Source organism: Aethalodelphis obliquidens, unplaced genomic scaffold (genome assembly GCF_003676395.1).
Source record: "Aethalodelphis obliquidens isolate GAN/ISIS:26980383/991018 unplaced genomic scaffold, ASM367639v1 scaffold68, whole genome shotgun sequence".
NCBI lineage: Eukaryota > Metazoa > Chordata > Mammalia > Artiodactyla > Delphinidae > Aethalodelphis > Aethalodelphis obliquidens.
In genome coordinates, this window is record NW_020838012.1 from 4700723 (window position 1) to 4723868 (window position 23146).

Here is a 23146-nt window from a genome sequence, read left to right on the forward strand (position 1 = left end):
ATGACTATGTCAAAAGCTATGTGCTTTTCACACTCATTTTGATTATTATTATTTTATCAGATGATTATCCCATTATTCGAGTTTTAAAAGATGTTGCACTTTGAGTTTATTTATTTATATTTTACAGCAATAAGGAAAGTTTACAGAGACAAAATATTTTGGGGTATTCATTCTTGGTAGTTTTTGTAATGTGAGTTAAAAGGAAAATAAGCATTGTTATATACATTTTGACTCAGCACAAATCTTTTCAAACATAACTAATATGTAAATCAATAAATGGATAAACATTATGTATAAGTAAGAAGATATCCTCTCCTATAAATTGTTTAAAATTGTAGTAATAGTTACTTATATAAATACAGGCATAACTCCAAGGAGATATTGCGGGTTCAGGGTTCAGTTCCAGACCATTTTTTTTCTGTTCTTTGCTGTACACCTGAAACTAACACAATATTGTAAATCAACTATATTTTAATTAAAAAAAAAAGCTGTGATGGGCAGACTAGTGAGAGCACTGAAAAGTTTGGAATCCTCTGATATTAATCATGCCTTATGCTCCACCTTGTTGCCTCTGTATCGCTGATCCTGGAAGACACATGGATTTGGCTACTGTAGTGTGATCTTCCACTCTTTCTCCTAAAAGAGGTTTTTGTACTTATCACGTGACCCCCTCACTTCTAGCCGCTCTGGGTCACTATGTTGGTGGTTCAAATGCCCTGACTCTCAAGTCCTGGTGTTGGTATTTTAAGAAAGAAAAAGGAATGAAGGTCTGGGATTGGATAATTATTATTCTATAAAACATGTCCCTAATATTACAACTTTTCCTAAAGTCAAACTTTCTCAATTTTAAGTCATTGTGTTTATTCTTTTGTTATAACACACAAATGGGCTTCTGGTTAAAATTCACATTATATTGGAAATTCATTTGGTCTGGCATATCTATTTCTTCTCTAATGACTTCAGAAATATATGTTCTCTAAGAACCGTCACTTTTTGATGTTGAAAGTTATATTGTTTCTTTTTTTTTTTTTTCTCTAGAAAATCTCTGGTCCAAAAGGTGTAATGGATTTTCAGAGAATATATGTAGGACCAGATCTCGGAGTTGTATAGTCCTCATTTGGCTTTGTGTAACAATTTGATTCAGTTATCTTTGGAATCCAAGTTGACTTTCTTGATCTTCTTAGCTGAATACAATCCCTCCTCTTTTCATCAACCAAAATGTGTATCAGATAGTTCTGTTGTTGTCTTCTCCTTTTCTCATTAGTGTTTAAGCTTTCTTGAAACTTGAGCTATTGCCTCAAAAGGTCATTATCACACTCTAAGGGGATAATAAAGATATCAATCTTTTATAAAGTGAAAAGTGCAATACTAGTCAGTTATCAAGAAATATTTTGATGTTCTCTGTACCCTTCATTGAATGCCTTATACAGAGAAGAGATAAGGTATTAGAGAGAATATAAGATTTGAGATCCACACTTTTGCTAATTACTAGTTCTATTAACTGTAATTTTCTTTTCTGAAAGATGAGCATAAAGATGATATCTTTCAGAAGGCTACAGTATGCTCAAATGAGGAAAAAGAGGTGAATGCATTTTTTAAACTATAAAGGGCACAAAAACATGTTCTCTTAAGAGGTTCTAAATAGTTCTTGAGTTGAATCTATATTGATTACTTGATTGCTATAGATAAGTTGTCCATATCAAAATAATTCATCACTACTGATCATTAAGAATCATATATTACAAAGACAATTTTGGCTTTGATGTGGTCCCTTAATTTCTGTTTAGACAGACATAGTGTTTTTTTTTTGTGGTACGCGGGCCCCTCACCGCTCCGGCCTCTCCCGCCGCAGAGCACAGGCTCCAGACGCGCAGGCCCAGCGGCCATGGCTCACGGGCCCAGACGCCCTGCGGCATGTGGGATCTTCCCGGACCGGGGCACAAACCCGTGTCCCCTGCATCAGCAGGCGGACTCTCAACCACTGCGCCACCAGGGAAGCCCAGACATAGTGTTTTAAGTTACTCTGTTTTGTGTATTAATATACAACATACCTGTAATTCCTCTGATGACCTATTTCAAAGGCAGTTGTGTATTAATATAGTTCATTGCAAAAACATCCTATAACATCCTCATTCATCCATTCATTAATTAGAAAGCTAGCCGCATGGAAGACATTATCTGGGTTGAGAAAAAAAGCTTAATTATAATGGCAATTGATTCATAGGAGTTTAACAGAAATACACTCAGTCTGTGCTTTAGTAATGTGGCCACCATAGATTTTTGTCATTATCTCAATGGGAAATGTTATAATCACTAAGCAGTGATAGGTTTCATGAAAAAAAAATCACACATGAAAGCATATCTTGTTTATAAAACTGTTGGTTCACAGTTTACCAAGCAGTTTTGATCCAGTTATTATCTTGTTGAAATAGAAAGAAACAAAGCAACTTGTTCTATTTTTATGAATAATTATCTAATTCTACTTCTATTAGAAATGAGTAGTTTATTAGTAGTTGTTAGTTTTTTAGTTTATTCTTAACTTCATAACAGTCTCTTTATCTGCATAATTCTTTTTCTACTTCTCACTTTTACTTTTTATTGTTGAGTGAGTGTGTGCATGCACACGCATGCATGCATTTGTGTCTCTACTACTGAAGCTTCTTTGGGGCAGAAAACTTTTTATACGTTTTTGTATCCCTGGTGGCTCAGAGGCTTACATGTAAATTAAATATTTGTTGAATATATTCATGAATTTTTGTGGAACTAAAAAAACAAAAATAAATGTCTGGGTATCAAATTCTTTTCATAGAGTCACAGTGATTTTTGAATTTGGCACCATGGTAGCAAAAATACAAATTCAAAGAAACTAAAAGAAACCTCCTTGAAACATTCTACACAAGAGCCCCACACCACTAAGGCAAAATCAATCGTGAGGTATGAGAATTTCTGAAAGGAAAATTGTTCATGTTTATAACTGACAAGTCTCCAGGAGAAAAATAAACTATGAAGTCTTCAGGTGCTTGCAGGAGGAGGACTGCCTTTGAACAGTGGCATTATTTTGAGTCTTTGTTGACTTTTTAGGTCAGAGTGAGGGGCAACCACAACATTTCTTTTGTGAGAAAAGTGCGTTAATTTTAGATTTTTTTTTTTTGCGGTATGCGGGGTCTCTCACAGTTGTGGCCTCTCTCGCTGCGGAGCACAGGCTAGGGACGTGCAGGCCCAGTGGCCATGGCTCAGGGGTCTAGCCGCTCCGCGGCATGTGAGATCCTCCCAGACCGGGGCACGAACCCATGTCCCCTGCATTGGCAGGCGGACTCTCAACCACTGCGCCTCCAGGGAAGCCCCAGGGGAGTGTTTTGAATCTCTTCAGGAACCAGACAATTTTTTTTGAGGTTTTAATTATTTTAAATTAAAAATTATTTTTACTGAAATATAGTTGGTTTACAATGTTGTGTTAATTACTTCTGTGCAGCAAAATTATTCAATTATATATACATTCTATTTGTAACTCTTCTTTTTCGTTATGGTTTATCATAGGATATTGAGCATAGTTCTCTGTGTTATACTGTAGGACCTTCTGTTATCCATCCTATATATAAAAGCCTACATCTGCTAACTCCAGCCTCCCACTCCATCCCTTCTCCAACCCCCACCCCCTTGGCAACCACCAGTCTGTTCTCTATGTCCATGGTTCTGTTTCCATTTCCTAGATAGGTTCATTTGTGTCATATTTTGGATTCCATGTATAAGTGATATCATATGGTATTTATCTTTCTCTTTCTGACTTCACTTAGTATGAGAATCTCTAGTTGCATCCATGTTGCTGTAAATGGCATTATTTCATTCTTTTTAATGGCTGAGTAGTATTCCATTGTATATATGTACCACATCTTCTTTATCCATTCATCTGTTGATTGACATTTATGTTGTTTCCATGTCTTGGCTATTGCGAATAGTGCTGCTATGAACATAGCGGTACATATATCTCTCTGAAATATAGTTTTGTCTGATGTATGCCCAGGAGTAGGATTGCTGGATAATATGGTAATTCTATTTTTAGTTTTCTGAAGAACTTCCATACTGTTTTCCACAGTGGCTGCACCAACTTACATTCCCACCAACGTGTAGGAGGGAAGAACCAGACAATTTTAAATTCAAGAATGAAGAAATTTGCTTAGTTAAAAGCACATGTTCAAACTAAACAATGGCTATCAAAGGAAACGAAGTGCAAGTGACAGGTAAATACTTCTGTTTAAAGGAAAATGCCTCAGGCTTTAAAAAGCCCTAAAAGGAAAGAATTTGATATAAAATTTTAATCCTCATATTCAAATATTTTTTTCTGTACCTCTCATTTCTATTTCATCATGTATATATGATTTAGAAGGCAAGTTAGAATTGTTGGGATTTATGTTCAAAGCGTTTTTATTAAATTCACTTTGCTGTAGAGCTATTATCATTAATATAACTTTGAAAATTGGTTGAGTTGGCAATTAAGTTTTTTGACATACTGGCTTAATTGCTAGCTAATTGCTAGCTGTATTGTACTTAGCAGATGGTTAGAAAGGATGTTGATATAAAAACAGTCACATTATTCATCAGAGCCAGCTAGTAGCCTCAAACTATTGTTTTCACATTGCAGTATAAACTGTATTGTTTTAAAAAATTCTACAATACCTGTGTATAATATGAATTTAACTCAATGATTCCAGTAAATGCCATTTAGAAAGATGCACTTATTATGGCTGGTGTCACTAACAATGACATAAATGAGCATCAGGAAAGGTATGCAGGAAGAATGCCTTTAGATTAACATACCAGTTACATAAGTACACTCCTGGTGAAAAAGTCCTCAAAGTTGTTCACAAGAAGTATCCTCGATAGTTGAGGTGACCATAGATTCAATATAAATCACTTAAAAAATTACTAAGATATTGTGTTTATTTAAATCTCACAATAATTTTAAGGAATAGACATTATTTTACCCATTTTATAAATTTTATAACGACCTTTCCAAATTTTATGCAGGTAGTAAGTTTTGGGACTAGGTCTCTAGTAGGATGTGAACCTAGTTCTGTTTGATTCCCAAGTCTGGGGCCTCGGATGTTTTAGTAGTGTAAGTCTATTTGCCCCAAGGTAGATGAATTAGGGAGGAATTAGAAGTGTAAAGAACAGCTAAAAGTTCTTAAAAAAAATAAGGTGACTGCAATAGAGCAAGTGAGCGAGCTTGAGTATCAGCAGTACCACTGAGAAAATAGAAAGGATGGAGTAAAAAGATGCCAAAAGCCAGATTTTGCAATACTGGCTATAGTAGGAATGGAAGATGATATCAAGGTTGGCAATGTGATTGACAGGATTTATGTAATGGTGATGTGACAGAGGCAGGGTGCAGAGAGAAGAGTATATTTAGAGGAGAAAGAGTTCAATTTTTAAAGACTATGATTGAGTTGTTACTAAGAAAGCCTTAACATTCCCATCAGCTTGACTGCACTTTTGACAGACTCCATTCTGATTATGGGCCCTGACCTCCTTTTTCTTACAGCATTTACTTTAGAAACCTTGTGCCTGTAAATTCTTTCTATGCCCCTTTGAGTTGTATATCTTTTATAACCAGGCATGTCTTTTCAAGACCTGGAGGCTCCCCCTTTGACATGTAATCATCAGAAAAAGATAGGACTCCTGGCTCCCAGTCTCTGTGGGCCAGTAGGAGCCTAACTTCCATAGAGTCAATCAGCAAACATGGATGGCCTCATCATATTGATCAACCTCCCTACTAACATCCTCTAATACTTTTCAGTCAGCTCACTCTTGCATTTAAAAACCCTCCTACCTTTTGTTTTGGTAGAGCTGAGTTCAATTTCCATCCCCTATTACAATAGTTTTGACCTCTATTACAGTAGTCTTGAATGAAGTCTTCCTTGCCATTTTTAGCAAGTGTCCAGTGACACTTATCTGAGGGATGGCCACTGGAGCTCTCTAGGAAGCAGTTGGAAAAGTTTTGATCCATTTGCTAGAGACAACTCAATCTCTTTTTTCCCCTGTAAATTGAGCTTCTTTAAAACATTTAATTTTTGTAGTTAAATATTTCTACAAGACTTTTTAATGAAAAACAGTAGTTTTCTCTTCCCATTTGCTTACCATTTCCAGCTCTTTAAGGGCTTTATACTCAGCCGATTCTTTTAGATATGTGCCCTTATATTTCTAAATAGCATGTTTATATTGTTATTTCTTGATTAGTTTTATACACTATCTATTAACATCACCCTTGGGAAGCTGAGGATTCAGCTTACTTCCCATCCCCACTTACTTCCCATCTCCCTCAAGAGTTATATTGTAAATTGTATTAGATCAGTTTTCGGTTTTTACATAAATTTAAAAATGTAAATGCATTGGGCAGCTAACTTGTTAGTATATAATGAATAATTTGTTCTTTCCCAAACAATATTTTACTTTCTTTGGAATTAAAAATTGCCTTAGGTTGTTTGTTTGTTTTAAACTTGGTACTTGTACTAAGTACATGTACTCCTTTCTATATGCTTAAACAAACTTACCTGTCCCTCCATCAGATGTGTAACTCTCATCTCAACCAATTCACTTCCCCAACTATTAGCCACTGAATCCATTTCATCTTCTTGAAAAAGTCTCTCCCAGAACGTTTGAGCAGGTCTGATCTGTACTCATTATTTTCCAGGTCTCTTTCACAGCTCATATGCTAGAATCTTCTTTATCATTATCCTGAGGATTCCCTTTGCCTTTGGATTCCCTGCTTTGGGAAAGTCATGTTATTCTGTTTCTTGGTTTAACTCCTTGTTTTGGTGAAGTATATCTTTAGTAATTATCAGAGAAAGGGTGAATTGGAGGTAAGTTTTTTAAGCCTTGTACATCTGAAAATATCTTCAATCTACCCTCACTTTTTAATAGTTTGGGAATTAGGTATAGAATTGTAGGTTGCAAGAGGATGTTTTCATTGCCTTCTAGCTTTTAGTGTGGCTGCTGAAAGGCCCATTGGCATTCTGATTTGTTTCCTTATATAAAAACTGTTCTCTCTCTTTTCCTCTCTGTCTCTCTGGAAGCCTGTAGGATTTTCTCTTTGCCCCCATGTTATGAAATATCAAAGTTTTATGCTTTGAAGCACATCTGTTTTCATGCCCTGTTTCAGGTACTCAGTGGATCCTTTCAATCTTGTTAACTATGTTCTTCAGTTTTGGTTATTTTTTCCCCCCAAAAAATTGTTTTTGGATGTTCCTTCTCCTTCTTTCTGAAACCCTGTTTTTCAGATAGTCATCCAGTAACTTTCATATCCTTCCCTTCTGATTTTCCACCTGAATTTTCTTCTGTATTGTCTGGGAGAGTTTCCCCAATTTTGTCTTTCAATCCTGTTTATTTGTGCTATCTTATGTTAATTTCTAAAAGCTCTTTTATCTGACCTTTAAATACTGAGTTTTAGTCTTGTGTTCTTATTTCATGAATGCAATACCTTCCCTTTCTTTCTTAGGGTATTAATCAGTGGTTTGGTATTTTTTATTTATTTTTTTATTTTGAAGTTTTATTCTTCCTGCACAATCTGTTTCCTCCAATTTTTAATTATTTTTCTCTTCTTTTTTTTGGTATTTGATTTTTACATTAAATGTTTTCTGCCATCTGGTGAATCTTGTCTCTTTGTATTGACAGTGGGGTATTAAAATATGGATGGGAAGTTTTGTAAGTATAAGGGGATATCATTTCTGCAGGGTGATCTTGTTGACTATTTCTTTGGGTGGCATCCATGCCAACATCTTTAAATCTTTTCTCTTCAGCTGCTCATATTCCCAAATAAAACCTCTCCTAGTGTCTTTCCAGTAGTCTGGCAGCTGAAGGGGAGAAGAATGCTTGGAATTTCTGTAGTAATTGTGCAAACTTCTGCTTTTCTCCCTGTTTTTAGCTGCTCTCAAATTTGTTTGTCTATTAGTCCTGAGATATGCTGTTTTAGCTTTTCTAGAGGAAACTTCTCAAGGCTTCTAGTGGGCCAGGGACAGTTGGGAATGGTAACACAGGAATCTGTTTCTTTAACAGACTTTCAGCCATTTATACCCTCTTTTCCAGAGGAATATAATGGCTTTGATTCTGAGACTTTTGGAGTTCTGTGGTTAAAACTGGACTTATTTCTAGGATGTGATAAGTCAGGTACACTTCTCCATCTGCTGTTTAGCTTCTAAAATTTTGTTCCCATTTTCTTTATGCCTAGGGATTTTCATTTTTTAAACCTGTCATTATTTTAATGCAGATTAAGGAGGGAGCAGAGCTCAATTCATGTGTTCAGTCCAATACCTGTAACCAGACACATCACCATTCTAATACAAAGTGTAAGATAGCAGTTAGGTATTCAGGACAGAACTAGTAGCCACGTTATAGGTGGCAGCAGTCAGATCATCTGGAGCAATGTCTTCCATTCTGAGTACCACACTCTGTAGTTGACAAACTATACAGTGACTAGAGAAGAGAGATGACAATCTTTCAAGATGCAAAACTAAATGAGAAGCAGCTGAAGAAATTACTGATATTTATCTAGAGAAAAGAAGACGTCAAAGATGCTTTGACCAAGATTTGAATGCAGCTAAGTTGAGCATCTATGGGCCAATTATGTTGACTCTATTCAAAAGTTTTGGAAGGATGAGAATACTACAGCTCTTTTATATATTTAATTGGCTGATACATCCACAAGGGATTAGATATTAAGCTTGGTTTCAGGGGACATATAAAGAGTAACTGAAGCAAGTGAAAGCAAAGTCCATTTTGGCTCCATATAAAGAGAACTTACCATAGGAGTATGAGACACAAATATGATCAAGGACCAAGCAAGTAACATAAATGTATGAATTGGCTGGATAAAGATATTAGCAAACTGAAAAGTGCATGTCATGTATAATATGGCAGCAGTATTGAAAGATTCCAATTTTTCAAAAGAAGTTATATATCTTGACATTTATCTGTAACATTCTAATTCTTGGACATTAATTTATTAAAAAAATTCTGTATCTTTTACCAAACATATAGGTAGGATGAAATTATCCTGATGGGACTGATGTGTGACATCTCTAGTGGTTAGGTCTAATGGATAGGGTAGGTTGGCTAATCTCATTGGAATTGTCCAAGTGAGTTTGGCTGGTCATATAGGAAGCACATCACTGAGAATAAAGTTGAATTAAAGAATGCCTAATTGCCTTTTCATATCACAGAGTCTTTGCCTGAAATTTGATTTTTTAAAAGATGTCATTGCTCATTGTACGATACTCAGTCTTTAGTTTTCCTTCTCACTCCTTTCACCCTTTATGGTCATTTTACATCACTGTGTAAACCACATATAAATTGTGGTCTTCATATGTGGCAATTTACAATTCTCTTTTAAAAGAATTATCTAGGAATGAGGCACAATTGTAGGCTAAATTGATATGTGTTATTTATTGTTTTCAATAATCTATAGTCACCATATCCCAAAGTAATGTTATTTGAATTATTCAAATAGGAAAAAATAACATATGCAGGGTAGATTCATACTAATCATTATTTAAAAGCTGGAATATATGCTTGAGGCCATAGTCCCTTCCTCTACTTTATATTTGAGGGGCTTGAGACCTAGAAGAGTTAAATGACCTGCTAAATCGTGTCCAGTGCATAGTACATGGTGTTGGAAAAGCCATAAAAGTTAGAGAAAACATGACCTTGTTCTGAGGAAGTTTACAACATCAAAGGAAGAGACAGGATGCCATGCAAACATCTATTAACAGTAATTTAAGGTACAGAGAATCCAAAATTATGTCATTATACCTCGTTACAATTATTCCTGATAGCTTAGGAATTCACTTCAAATGAAAAAGAAAAAAAGTGATCCTATGAAACTTGAACTCAGGACAAGCTCCATGCTGTGTGGCTTTATTCTGTTTGTAACCCTCCATCTCCTTCCTGCCACTATTCTATGCTGGAAACTTTCATCATCAAATGACTAAGAGTAAACTGGGAATGAGAGATGTATAAAAGAGCAATAGTGAAGAATAAATGTTAACTACCGTATAATTGGCTTGCAACAAAATAAACATTAAAATGGGTGTCTCCTTAAAGTTAATAAGGAAGTACTGAGCAATTAAAAAGAATTTTAATGTATTTCTCTCCACTTTCCATAATGTAGTATTGACTCCATACAGCCCTGCTTTCTTTTCATAAAGAAAATATAGAAAATGATCATCTTATCTCCATAAATATGAATACTGTTCAGGAGACAATTACTACAAAACTGAAATTACAAATTAAATAATTCCACTTTCTTCCTGACATGTTCAAGTAAGAAAGACATAAATATCAAAGGCCTAAGCCTATCATTTTAAAAATAACTGTCTCATGACTGGGAAAGTTTAAGCATGTACAGAAATAAGGTGACAGCCTTTCATGAAAAGAAAATGCAAGCTTTGAATTTTAGTGTCTTGTTTATAGATGATCTTCTAAGAAGATATGTGGAAGGTATTATTCATTGCAGAAAACTGGAAATTATAATATGATGGAATAAGGATCACATTTTTCTCGTTGAGGTGATTTATATTTAAATGAGTTCTCCATAATCCTTTAAACTGAAGAGCAAATTGGTTATCAAAGTCCTTTGCTGTAAGGGTTGTTTTACATAATAATGAATTTCACAGAAGTTCCTCAAAGGGAAATATTGATTTAGGCAACATCACAGGGTATTTCAATTCCAGCAACACTTTAGATTAGTGCCATAGACAGCATATAAAAAACTTTCTAAAATCTAAATTTCTCTCTTAAGAAGTGTAAGCAGCATATTTTTTCTCAATAGAAAATATAACAGAAGTTTTTAATAAAAATGAGCCTATTTTATCTATTATTTATCTACCACTTCTAATGCACATTAACTTACCAAAAGTTAATGAGAATCTACCATGTGCTAGGTATATGGTTTATTGTTTTAGAAATAGGCTGCATGATAGTAGTAGGAAATATTCGTTTGCCTATATATGTTTATGTTACTAACAAGACAAAATAGCACCAATTATTGAGCCTTTACTCTATGTTAGTTACTGTACTATACAACTTACATGCGCTACTTTTCTCATTTCTCACGTTGCCAGGTAGCCATTACTGTTCTCATTTTATAAATGAGAAAACTGAGGTTAAGAAGTTGTGAGGATTTGAACCACAGTATATTTCTGTCACCCATTATGTTGTAACACTACCTCACTGCTGGCTTCTTTTCAGTCTTGAACCCTGCATGCCTCATTACCAGAAGGTAAGCTCTAGTCATCTCCCCAGTGATACAGTCAACAAACAGGCAGGTTCCTCTTTGTTGTAACTCAGTGGCCCTAGATCCCAAGTGGTTCTCATCAGTTAGTTGTTACCCAGGTAGCCTCACTTCAGGGAAATCCTGGGACCAGCCCATGGGTGGAACCTGAGATTGTTCCAATGTTCCTATAACATTGGAAAGGGCAGTGCTTTCACTCACTGGGTTTGAAACCTAGGTCTATCACAAACTATTTATGTGGCTATGGAAAAGTCAGTTTACCTCCTTGAAACTTCATTTTCTCCTCTGTAAAATGCAGAGGCCGGATTTGATCAATGGTTTTCAAAACTGTATTGTTTATTTTTGAAAAAGTGAAGCCCTTTTAGCAAATGAAGTCTTATGTTGAATCTCAATATATAAAACATATACAGGTAGAACTACACTGTTTGCAGCAAAGGCTGGGTTTGGAGGAGGCATGAGTTCATCTGCCTCCTGGGTGTTCTTCCAGCACTCATCTCATCTCCAAGGAGCCTCTGAGGCATCAAAGACCCTGCAGAATACAATTTGCAAATTATGAACTAGCTCATCTCTAAGTTTATGCCAGTACTCATAGTGTATGATTTTAAAACTGTCCGTTGCCATATAAAAGGGTATTAGCATTTTATTAGCATGGAATGAGGGTCAGGGAAGATAATTCAAAGAGAGAGTACATTAAGTTAAAGAAGTAAGTCAAATGATGTGGCCTTGGGTGGCCAGGCATACCGTTGATACTGAGATCCTGCAAATGGGTTCTGAATTTTGCAGAGTTGCAGCAATGCAAGAGTGAGGCTTTATAATCATGGTTTTTGAAATCTGTTAAATTTTGCTGCAGTTAATTTAATGAAATATGAATATAATTTTAGCCCAATAGAACATTTCATTAATTGATTTAATTTTCTTAAAGGTTACTTGATATTGAGATGTAAACTTTTAATTATGATCCACTTGTTACTTATTATTAGCATCAAAATACTTTTCCTTTTTTCCCTTCTTTTTAAAAATATGAATTTTAGGCAAATTGGCTCACCTTCTCTAAAAAGTTAAAAATCAGATTCCATCATTGCAAGTCTAAGCTTAAAGACTGTATTCATGTAAATGTACTAAACTCTATTAAACTCAGCCAGTATCCCTCTGGGCCTGTGCTGTCTCTGTGATTGACACTGTTTCAATGGTTTAATTCTGACATGTCTGTGGCCACAGATCTTTTTCACTTACCTGCCTCCGCCTTCTGCTGCTTCTCAATCTTCTCCAGGCGCCCTAACAAGGAGTCAATTTTAGTTTTGATCTGGGTTAATTCTTTCTTGATTGTCTGTAATTCATCTGATTTCACTGGAAAGGGGAAAAGGGAAAGAATGCAACAGAATGTCAAATGCACCACGACCCACTTAAGCACAACTCACAGACACCCCATGTTTTCTCAGGACTGTGTCACATTACATAGGATACTTTTCAATCTTATCTGTTTCTCATTGCTTCCAGTGATCTTGCAATACTGGATGACTTTGCCAATTACAAGCAGTGATTCCCAGCGATGTGAACATTTGATACTAAATCTTTTCACTGAAAGTTATGCAATGGGATAGAGGAATCTAGAAATGTTTTATACACTAACTAAAGATACTAAATTCAGTGCAAATGGTAGAGTAAATCTGTACTGTAAGACAGATTCAGATTGAGGAATGATTAAATCATGACAGGTATGCTTTGAGAACTATGATACTGCTTTGAGGACTATGTTGTAATGTATATTTCAGTGATATTTTTAATCCAGTTCCTTAGTGGCTGATTGAAACCAAGACATAACATTTGTCCTCTAAAGAAGTGTCTTAAATGCTAGAGAACTCTCTCCAACTTGCTGTACTTTCGCTACTTTCTTTATTAAAAACTGCAGCAATGGGTTGTATGTGTGCCTCTTTTTAAGCCCTGGGGCTTCGAAGGAAAGGAAATTCACTGAAGTCTCCACTGATATTTTCTACAGTCGTGGCTCCTTTTCCAGGTTTTGAGTGTTTAATGGGACTATCTAAAAATGGAACTAACACAAGGTTGACTACTTTTAATTTGGCAAATAAGGATGTTAAACACAACAAACATCCTACTATCAATGATAAGATAAGGTCAGTTTCCTATTTTAAGGACAATCCTTTCAATGAAGTATGTTGATGTTTATGAAAAATTCACTGCACTGTTCTTATTTTCTCATTTCTTTGAGAATCACTGGAAACTTTGTCATGAGCCCTCAATAATGAGATCAAAGATTTTTAAAGCTATAAATCTAGAAGAGCTAAACCTGTCTATGAGCATTCATTAGGTGAGTTTTTGGGTATCCATGTCTCAGCAGAGAGCTATGCTTCAATATCTGGGGTAAAGATCCTGATTTCAGTCTATTATTCTTTTCTGTCACTTTTCCTTTCAAGTTTATAATAAACTTGGCTTGGATATTCCTGAAGAAATTGAGTGTTTAGTTTGATTGATTCTTTAGTCTTCAGAGTTTTTTTCTAAGTAGTTAAAAACTAAAGGCAATATATGTTTGCTTGAAATAGAGGTAGTTGTCAACTAAGACATATGATATAATCTATATGATAAATTATGTATCAATATACACTAATTGCTCAAAGGAAGAATAGATTTTTTCCAATATAAACATGAAAAAACATTTTCTATTATAAAACCAGAAATTTTTCATAACAAGCAGATTTTTATTTATGTTACAAAGTAGTTAGCAAAATAAAAACTACAAGAATAAGCGATCCTGTAGAGAGTTCCTATTATGAAGAAACAGACTGAAAGTGGAACATGGTTTAAAATAGAAAATTGCTCCTATGGCAATTATTTCTAAGACATCAAAGTGCCATTGTTGAAACACAGCTATATTCGAAACATCATCTGTCACAATTGTAAATTGATTCAGCTTTGAAGAATGATTTTCATTTCCTTTGATGGAAGCATGTCATGTAGTTTTACTTAAACCTATCAATTTAATAGAAAATATTTTACCTTAAAACATTAGATTTCAGTGCAGGAGAAATGGGACTGTGGCTGGAAACAAATGGGATATATTTTTTAGTAAGTGAAGTCACTCCTCAGCCCAGAAATGAGGTTGACTATCTCCTTAAAAAAACATAACTAAACAAATCACTAATACCCTATTTAGTAGAAACTATATTGAGACTTATGTAGAAATGTAGACACTGTGAAATGTCTTTTAAGTTCAGAGCGATATCATTATAAAATTTGGGGCTACTTAGTTAATGGGATTCAAGCTTAGATACAGCTAAGGATGTAATCCAGACATCCTATCTGCTCTTTCCTGGTCCCTCCCAGGGAATGTTGAATCAGTCTCCAGCCCTGTGCAAACTGCCCAGCTCCAATCTTGGAATGGCTAGCAGCAAATGATCATCATGGTCCTGGAAAACAAGGCTTAGGAATAGTCTTGCTTCTTGAGCAATTGTGAAAGTTGTTTCTTTACTGCATTCAGTGCTCTGCTTGGGAGAAGGCTGCCTGCTCACCTGGCCTAGTTGGTTGTAGCCCTGTTGCTCCCTCCTTCAGTTGTATTCATTTTCTATAGATGGAATATGGTGTTGTGCTGTTGTGTCTGGTTTCCAGATGATATTGCTGGTATGAGCCACCTCTGTGTCTGATATACTTCTCTTTCCAATCTTTTCTGACTTTTTCTACTTTTGGGGGGCTCCTGTTAACAAATTTTCCACTGCACCATGGATTAAGCTCCTGTCTGTTTTTACTTACTCTATCAAAATAGATGTGTATTTTATAACTATAGATTTCCAAACCTAGAATTTTAAAAATCTTTGCAACTTGGATTTCTGATATTTTTTTTTGAAAATTAAAGTCAATTCAGAGTTAAGGAGAGTCTTAGGTATAAAACATCCCTGTCCATTTTCTTTTTACATCTTTCTTTTCACATCTTTCTTTTCCTATCCATTTTCACTGCACTCTCAATTGGGCTTCTGCTTTTAGTTCACCCAGCCTCTTACATAGTGAACTCAGAGTAATATATATAAAAGTCATAAGTCCTCCCTACTGAAAACTTCCAGAATGTCCCCATTTCTATAGGAAAAAGACCAAAAGCACACATGCACCAACTCTTTAAACTGGTATTTAGGGTCTGCTCCAAAGTATATTTCCAGGTGTATATTCCATTTCTTATTAAAGCAAACTCTTCACTTGAACAGAACAGCTTAATGCTTAATCTAATAGTATATGGAACCAGATAGACTCTAGTTTGCATCTATGTCCATTGGAGAGCCACTTGTAATCACTAAGATTTAGGTTCCTTATCTTTAACTTCCATCCTTTACCCTAAAGGCTTGTTATAAGAATTTAATGAGATAATGAACATAAAGCACTTTAGCACCATGATCAGAATATCACCAGGTAAAATACATGGTAGAAGCAGAAGCTATTATTATTATTATTTACATGCCTATTCCAGCAAAGACTTTCTCTCCCTAAATATGTCTACCTGCCTTTTGGAGCTTAGTTTTAGTCTTGCCTCCCCTATTAATTCTCCTTCATTTAACCCACTGAAGGGTGTATCTCTTACCTGTAATCTATTTAACAGCATCTCACATTTACTGCTAGACACATATTGCTAGTTGATTTTTCCTTTATATATCTACTTTTCAAATTAACTTGCAAACTTCTTGAGAGTGAAGACCTAATTAGGCATTGAAGAATTTTAGGAGTCACGCTTTTCTGTGTTTTAATAAGCTCCTTCTCCTCTTATTGACCGATGAGGTTCCTGATGCTTACCATGAAGTCCTAGGCTGTGAAGTCTGTCCTCCTTAATTAAAAAAAAATGATATTAACAGGTTTAAGAAGATATCCTATATCAAATTGGTACCTAATGGAAACTTTTTGTCTTCTCATCATATACCAGATCCACAAAAAATTATTCAGATTCCTGGGTAAATTATTCAGATTTCTGATGATACAACTTTTTAAAAAGAAGGAATATTGGATGGTTGTATGAAGCAAGACACATTAATGGATTTACCCCATCATAGGCTCTCTACAACCAAATTTTTTGAATGAAGAGAGGGCATCCAATTACTTCTTTCCACTTTCTCTCCCTCCCTCCCTCTTTCCCTCCCAATCCTTCCTTCCTTCATTAATAGAACTTGCATTCTTAACAGAACTTAGTTCAGTGTATTAAACACAGTAAGAATTACCAAATACCAGAAAATTTGTAGGTATGTGTATGCAGATATGGTTACACTGCATGCCAACTTCAAACAGACCAACAAATTTTATTAAAAGCTTTGTGTATGTGCTGGGTACTACTTTTGAGTTGCCTGTATATTGGGGAGATAGATAAGCAAAGAGGAAGTGCAAAAAGAAAATTAGCGTGGAAATACGCCTTTTCTCCAGAAGCACTATGAGGAAAGAATACGAAAGTAACCCATGCCTGTGGTAACAACTCTTTTCTCAATTCCACCTAGTACTCTAAATCCATAATCCTCATTTTTAAAGATACATTGGCAGAGGATATAACACCATTATTTATATTTATATAGAGTATTAGTGTGAGTCAGGAGTATTTCTTTTGCTAAGAATAATAACGAATACTTTAAATCAACTTGCTGCTATACAATTTTCCCCTAATATAGACAAGCTAGAGGCTTGGGAAAATGAGATCTAATTACTGAAGATTATGAATCCTGCAATCTAAAAATTATGAATTTTAGAATTTGAGAAAATTATTTTATTTCCAAGCCAGCTCCAAGTTACCATCTCTTGCCTCATCTTCCTCTTGCTTTTCTAATTATCTTAGTCTCTACGTAGTCACACCTGTTCAGTGTCCCTTGAATACGTCTTGTGTTTTCAGACATCCATACCTTTGTTTCTGTTGTTTTCATTGGCCTGTCTTACACTCTCATCTTCCTCACCTAGTAAATGCCATTTAATACTTATTCAGCTCAAATGCTACCTACATTATAAAGTCATCCTCAACTTTTGATCATTTTCTTCAACAATCTCATCCTCCTCCCAGCCATACTTCTTTCAGATGATTCTTTGCATGATCATTTCTTTAAATGTCTCTCTCCAGGACAAGAGCAGGAACTACTCTCATTTATTTTAAACTGCTCTCATTTTTTAACTCAAGTGTGTAACATATTCGCTCAACAATATTTATGGAGACCCATTATTGTCAGGCTCCTTGCCAGGAGCTGTGGATGTATTAGTTAACAAGAGAGATGAAAGTCCCTGAAATTGTGGAACTCCCATCTAGGTGTGGAAGAAGACAATAAACAAACATCTATATATCTATATCTATATCTATATATGGGAGGGAGATAAAGAGGTTTGCAGCAATTTTCTTTACAAGTATACATTTAACACAATGAAAAAAACACTGATATAGCTAAGTCTAGTTAATAGTAGTGTAACAATATATATTATTTGATAATTATATTATCTTAAACTACAAACTACACTGATTCAAACTACAGTGAAATATACACCTCCAGATGGGGAAAAAATAATGAAGACAAGAAGTTAGGGAAGGCCTTGCTAGGGAGTGACATTTGTCATTTTATACAGGTTGGTCAGCGAAAACTCCACTAATAAGGTGACGTTGGGGGAAAAGTTTCAGTAAGGGGAGAAAGCAAGTCATGGGAATGTCTACAGATGGTGGGATGGGGGAAATATGAGGCAGAGGAACGATAAATGCAAAGGTCAGAGACAAGCGTGTACTTGGGGTGTGTAAGGGACAGCAAAGAGGTCAACATGGCTGGAGTGGAAAGAGCAAGTGGGAGAAGAGTATGAACAGTCAGGAGGTAAGGCGGGGACTTGAGAAAGGGAAAAACACATGGAGAATATTGTACAGAGTCTTTATGGCCAGAGTAACACTGTGGCTTTTACTCTGAGTCATGTAGGTGTCACTGATTTACCTGAAGAGCATCATTCTGACTTCGTGTTGTGAAAAGACTGCAGAAGGGCAAGAGTGGAATCAGTGAGATCAGTAAGAAGCCTGTGGATTATAATTCAAGCGAGAGATGGCAGTAGATTGGATCAGACCAAGATATTAGCAGTCAGGTTGTGAGAAGTAGATGAATTCTGCATATATTCTAAAGATGGAGGGGAAATAATCTGCGGATGATTAGAAGTAAAGTATAGGTGAAAGAGGGGAGTCAAAGAGAACTCCAGAACTTGGGGTCTGAGTAACTGGAAGGGTGGACTTGCCATTTGCTGGGATAAGGAAGACTTGTAGAAGTTCAGGTTGAGGGGCAAGATCAGAGGGCCAGTTTAGACTTGATTGTGAGATGCCTATTTGTGTCCAAATACAAGTGATAAGTAGGCAGTTGGGTATATAAGCCTGGAGTTTATGGGAGTGATCAAAGGTACAAAAATAAATTTGTCAGTAACCAGTTAGAGAGCTGGTATTTCAAGTTAATATAGAGGAAGAGTTTGCCCTCGTAGTTGAGTATACACACATATTGGTGTTTTAGAAGACATCAGTAATATTACCTTCAAAAGAAAATGTCTTTTACTCTTTCCTCTAGATAAGTTCAACAAAAAGAAAATTGCAAAAAATTATAAACAAAAGAAAACATACTGTCATAAAAATCTTTGGTTGTCCGGTTGAGTACAATAGTTTATTTTTGTATCGGTGATTACCAGACTTGAATTTAGAATTATTCTTCAAGATCAGCAAAATGATAAATTGAAAAACAACTAACAGAGTTCCTAGGATAGACTCCTTTAGCTTGTTTTTAGACTCTAGAGAAGCTAGGAGCCAGGTTATATCATACAGATAATCAAATATTTTTCTTAAACTATCGTTGTAGTTTTTAGTTAGAAAAAAAATAAAGATGCCACCTTAAATCATTTCAGACTTGCTCTGTCTAAACAGTTCATTGATTTGGTGATAAATATTACTGTGTTTTGATAACAGTCAACAAAATGATATCTGTGCCTTTTGCTGTCACATGAGATATAATCCAAAAAGGAAATTAGGCACACAGAATGACACCATTTGCCTATATCAAAAAATGTGTGCTTCTCTGATTTATGTGGTGAAAAGTATTTAAATTTATTTTAATCACCTGTGGGGTAAGTCTATCCAGGGGCAAATGAAGACTCTTAAGCTAACTGTCTAGATCAGTGGTTCTTAACAAAGGGTAATATTGCCCTGCAGGGGACATTTTACACTGTCTGGATACATTTTTGATTGCCACAACTTGGAAAGGGTGGTGCTACTGGCATCTAGTGGGCATCTGGTCTGCTAAATGTCCTACAGTGTACAGGTTAGCCCCCAACACAACACCAAAGAATTATCTGATCAAACAAATACGAAGCCTCGGAAGCCCTGGTCTAAATAATTATATATACCCTCCCTCACCAACACTGTGTTTCTTATGAACTATTAAGAAAATTTAAAAATGTTTGTAATCATGTGACCTTTAACAATAATTCACGTTAATTTATATTACTCTTTTAATTTCCCCCCAGCCTTTGATAAATTATATAAATATCAAAAATATAATTTGCATAGAACTTAAATTTATCAATCACTTTTATATACACTATTTCATCAATAAGAAAGCTGAGAATCTGACAATTTACATGACATTCTCAAAGCCCTAAAATTTATGATTTTGTGTAATGTAGTAATCAGAACAGGTGGAGTTCAGGTTCGAGCTTAGGTCTTCTGACTATAAAGTAATATGCAGAAGAAGCTAATTTGCCAGCCTAGTAAATATTTTTCAGAAGTCAGACTTTGGAGTGGGGTGGGAGGAACTAGGAGATTGGGATTGACACATACACACTATTGACACTATGTATAAAATCGACAACTAATGAGAACACATTGTATAACACAGGGAGCTCTACTTAATGCACTATGGTGACCTAAATGGAAAGGAAATCCAAAAAAGAGGTGATAGGGGCTTCCCTGGTGGCACAGTGGTTGAGAGTCCGCCTGCCGATGCAGGGGACACGGGTTCGTGCCCCGGTCCGGGAAGATCCCACATGCCACGGAGCAGCTGGGCCCGTGAGCTATGGTTGCTGAGCCTGTGCTCTGCAACGGGAGAGGCCACAACAGTGAGAGGCCCGTGTACAGCAAAAAAAAAAAAAAAAAAGGGGATATATGTATAGCTGATTCATTTTGCTGTACAGTAGAAACTAACACAACATTGTAAAGCAACTATACTCCAATATCAATTAATTAAAAAAACAAAAGTCAGACTTTAAAGAATTTTGCTAAAAAAGTGAAGCAATTGAAGTAATTCTCAATTTATATATGTAAATATAATTCGGCAGTTACCACCCCTATGGATGGAATTTTCTAGAAAAAGCAATTACATATACGTGCATGTGTATGCATTCATAGTACCTGGCCTATGTACACTTATACCAATTATTTATGTATATTTTTAGAAAGTGAAAATGAAATGGGGAATGAATGTATTATTTTATTCAATAACTATTCATTAAATACCTACTGTATGCATCCATGCATCTAACATTTCACTAGTAGCTGCACATATACCATACCACTTAGATAAACATACAAAGCATATATTATTAAAGTTGTTCTATGGATTAGAAAAGTGAATGTTAGAGAAGTTAAGTAATGTGTTTAAGGTAGCCTAGCAAAGAGGCAACAGAATCAAGTTTAGAGTGGGCTGCCTGATTCCAAAGCTGTGTTTTATCCTTGCTTGTTTGATTGATTTTTTTTGCCCCAAGCCTGCCTCCTTGTTCTCATGGAGTTTACAATTAGTGGAGCCAAAAAAAAAATAGGTAAACAACTTATTATAATACATAAGAACATAAAATATGTAAAATCATGGAGGAATAAATGTGCCTATTGCTTGATGTTGAAGTTACTTTTTGGTCTTCCCTACCAGACTGTAAGATCTTGAAAATGAAAGATCCTGTCTATTTTGTCTATGGAATATTTGTTTCTTAGGGGTCACATCTATTTCATCTATGGAACATCAGTTTGGTGGTAATTGAAATTATGTTAACTATGTGAGTAAAAACAGAAGCAAAATTAATTTCCATATGGTTAGATCACTGATCATAAAAATATTCATGAAAAAATAGAGACTTGAGCTAAGACTGGAAAGATACTTTGGATTTCAGCAAGGAAACAAGATCTTCTAAGTAAAGGAAGAAGCAAATCTTAAAGAGCTTGGAAACGTGCATCAACATCCTGGCCTCCTTTAGACCCTGGAGTGTAGGTCAGAATTTGTCCCCTTGTTTCACTAACTCAAGATATTCTATAACTAAGTAGCATTTCTAAAGAAGTAGTTCATAGTCAACTGTGAAATATACAAAAAACCAAAAGGAAAATGCAAAAAGCCAAAATAATATTGGTGACACACATTCCATAAGTAATTGAGAATATATGTTGTGCAATGCAAAAGTGACTTGAAGGATACATTTGTAATCTAAAATGGAAAGATTAGATGTCCATAAAAATAGCTATAAAATTAAGTAGAAGGGCTTAAGTCTCCTAATAAGAAGATGAACAAGTGGTTTGGCTTTAGAGGACAGACGATACCTTTGTAGCACAGAAGGATTCAAACTTGTTTCATAAGAATGACATTAACTTGAGCCAGACCTTGTAAGACAGGTAAAATTATTAATAACACTTATTTGTATGTAAGAAGATAATGAGTTGATAACACATTTCTTGAGATAAAGGAAAGGGCTTTCAGATGGAAGTACCTGAACGTGAGTTTTGAAACATTTAAATAAATCTTCCATTAAGCTAGGAGAAGAGTAAGGGGAAAACTGGGAATGGAAGTACCAGATCAGATATACCTGGATGACTACACTGAAGAGTTTGGATTCTTACTTAGTAAATGGTAGTAATTTGGAATCCTGAGTGAGGAATTGACAAAGCATTTGGTTTACAATAATCCTGTAGTTGGGCATGTAATTAACGAGATTAAGGAGAGCACAGAGTCAAGAAAACTAGTTTTAAGAGACTATTAGAGTAGTCAAGGACTGCTTATTAGGACCAGACCTAGGAAAAGAGCAGAAGAGGAAGAAGCAGAAGAAGTAAGAAGTGTTAAGGTTTATTGATTGGACCTAATGCTCACAAACTTTTATAATCTCACAGTGGAATGATTAGCACTTTCCTGGAACTGTTAGTGGAGTACAAAGAAAAGCATAAGCTCTACAGTAAAACTGAGAAAACCATCTCAAATGTTCAAAAACTATGTTGATATAAAGATTCTGCTGAACCTTTTATTTGCCTTCTTTTCTGTCTGTATTTTTAAATCTGGTTATGTTAATGAGCCGCATTAAACCCTAGTGAACAAGCCAAGCACAGATGCTCACAAATGTATTTATTTATTATAAACACATTGTAATTGTTTTGGTTGGGCTGCTGTGTATCTAAATATTAGGTTGTGATCTTAGCAGGGACTTATTACTCTCTTTATACAAAGTACTCATCAACATCCAGACACTGAAGTCACGTGTGTCTGAGAAATTCAGTGTGTTTACCAGGATGAGCTAAATGGGCCTTAATTTCATTCTCAGCTAATTACTTAACTGAAAAAATATCCAAGAACTTGGCTATTAAAATAACAGAGCTGAAGGATATGCCAGGATCTCCACATTTTGTTTAGGCTTTATATGCACATAACTTTTTGTTATGGGCTGAATTCTGTACCTCCCTCAAATTTTATATATGAAGGTTCTAGCCCCACCAGCTTCCGAACTGTCACTGTATTTAGACACAGGGCAGTTAAAGAGGTAATCAAGTTAAAAGGAGGTCAGTAGATCCAGTAAGCCCTAATCCAGTACGACTAGTGTCCTTATAAGAAGAGGAAATTTGGAAACATAAACACAGAGGGCAGATGATGTGAA

General features: G+C 35.5%; 1 protein-coding gene across 17 annotated transcripts in view; it reads right to left on the reverse strand.

The window, feature by feature from the left end:
- The window catches only part of RALYL (RALY RNA binding protein like), an 836785-nt gene that overhangs the window by 63181 nt on the left and 750458 nt on the right, over positions 1-23146 (reverse strand). For all 17 annotated transcript variants that reach the window (XM_027089735.1, XM_027089728.1, XM_027089721.1 and 14 more), the window contains one exon: positions 12515-12628. In XM_027089735.1, coding sequence (XP_026945536.1) covers positions 12515-12628 — 114 coding nt within the window. The remainder of the gene's footprint in view (positions 1-12514; positions 12629-23146) is intronic.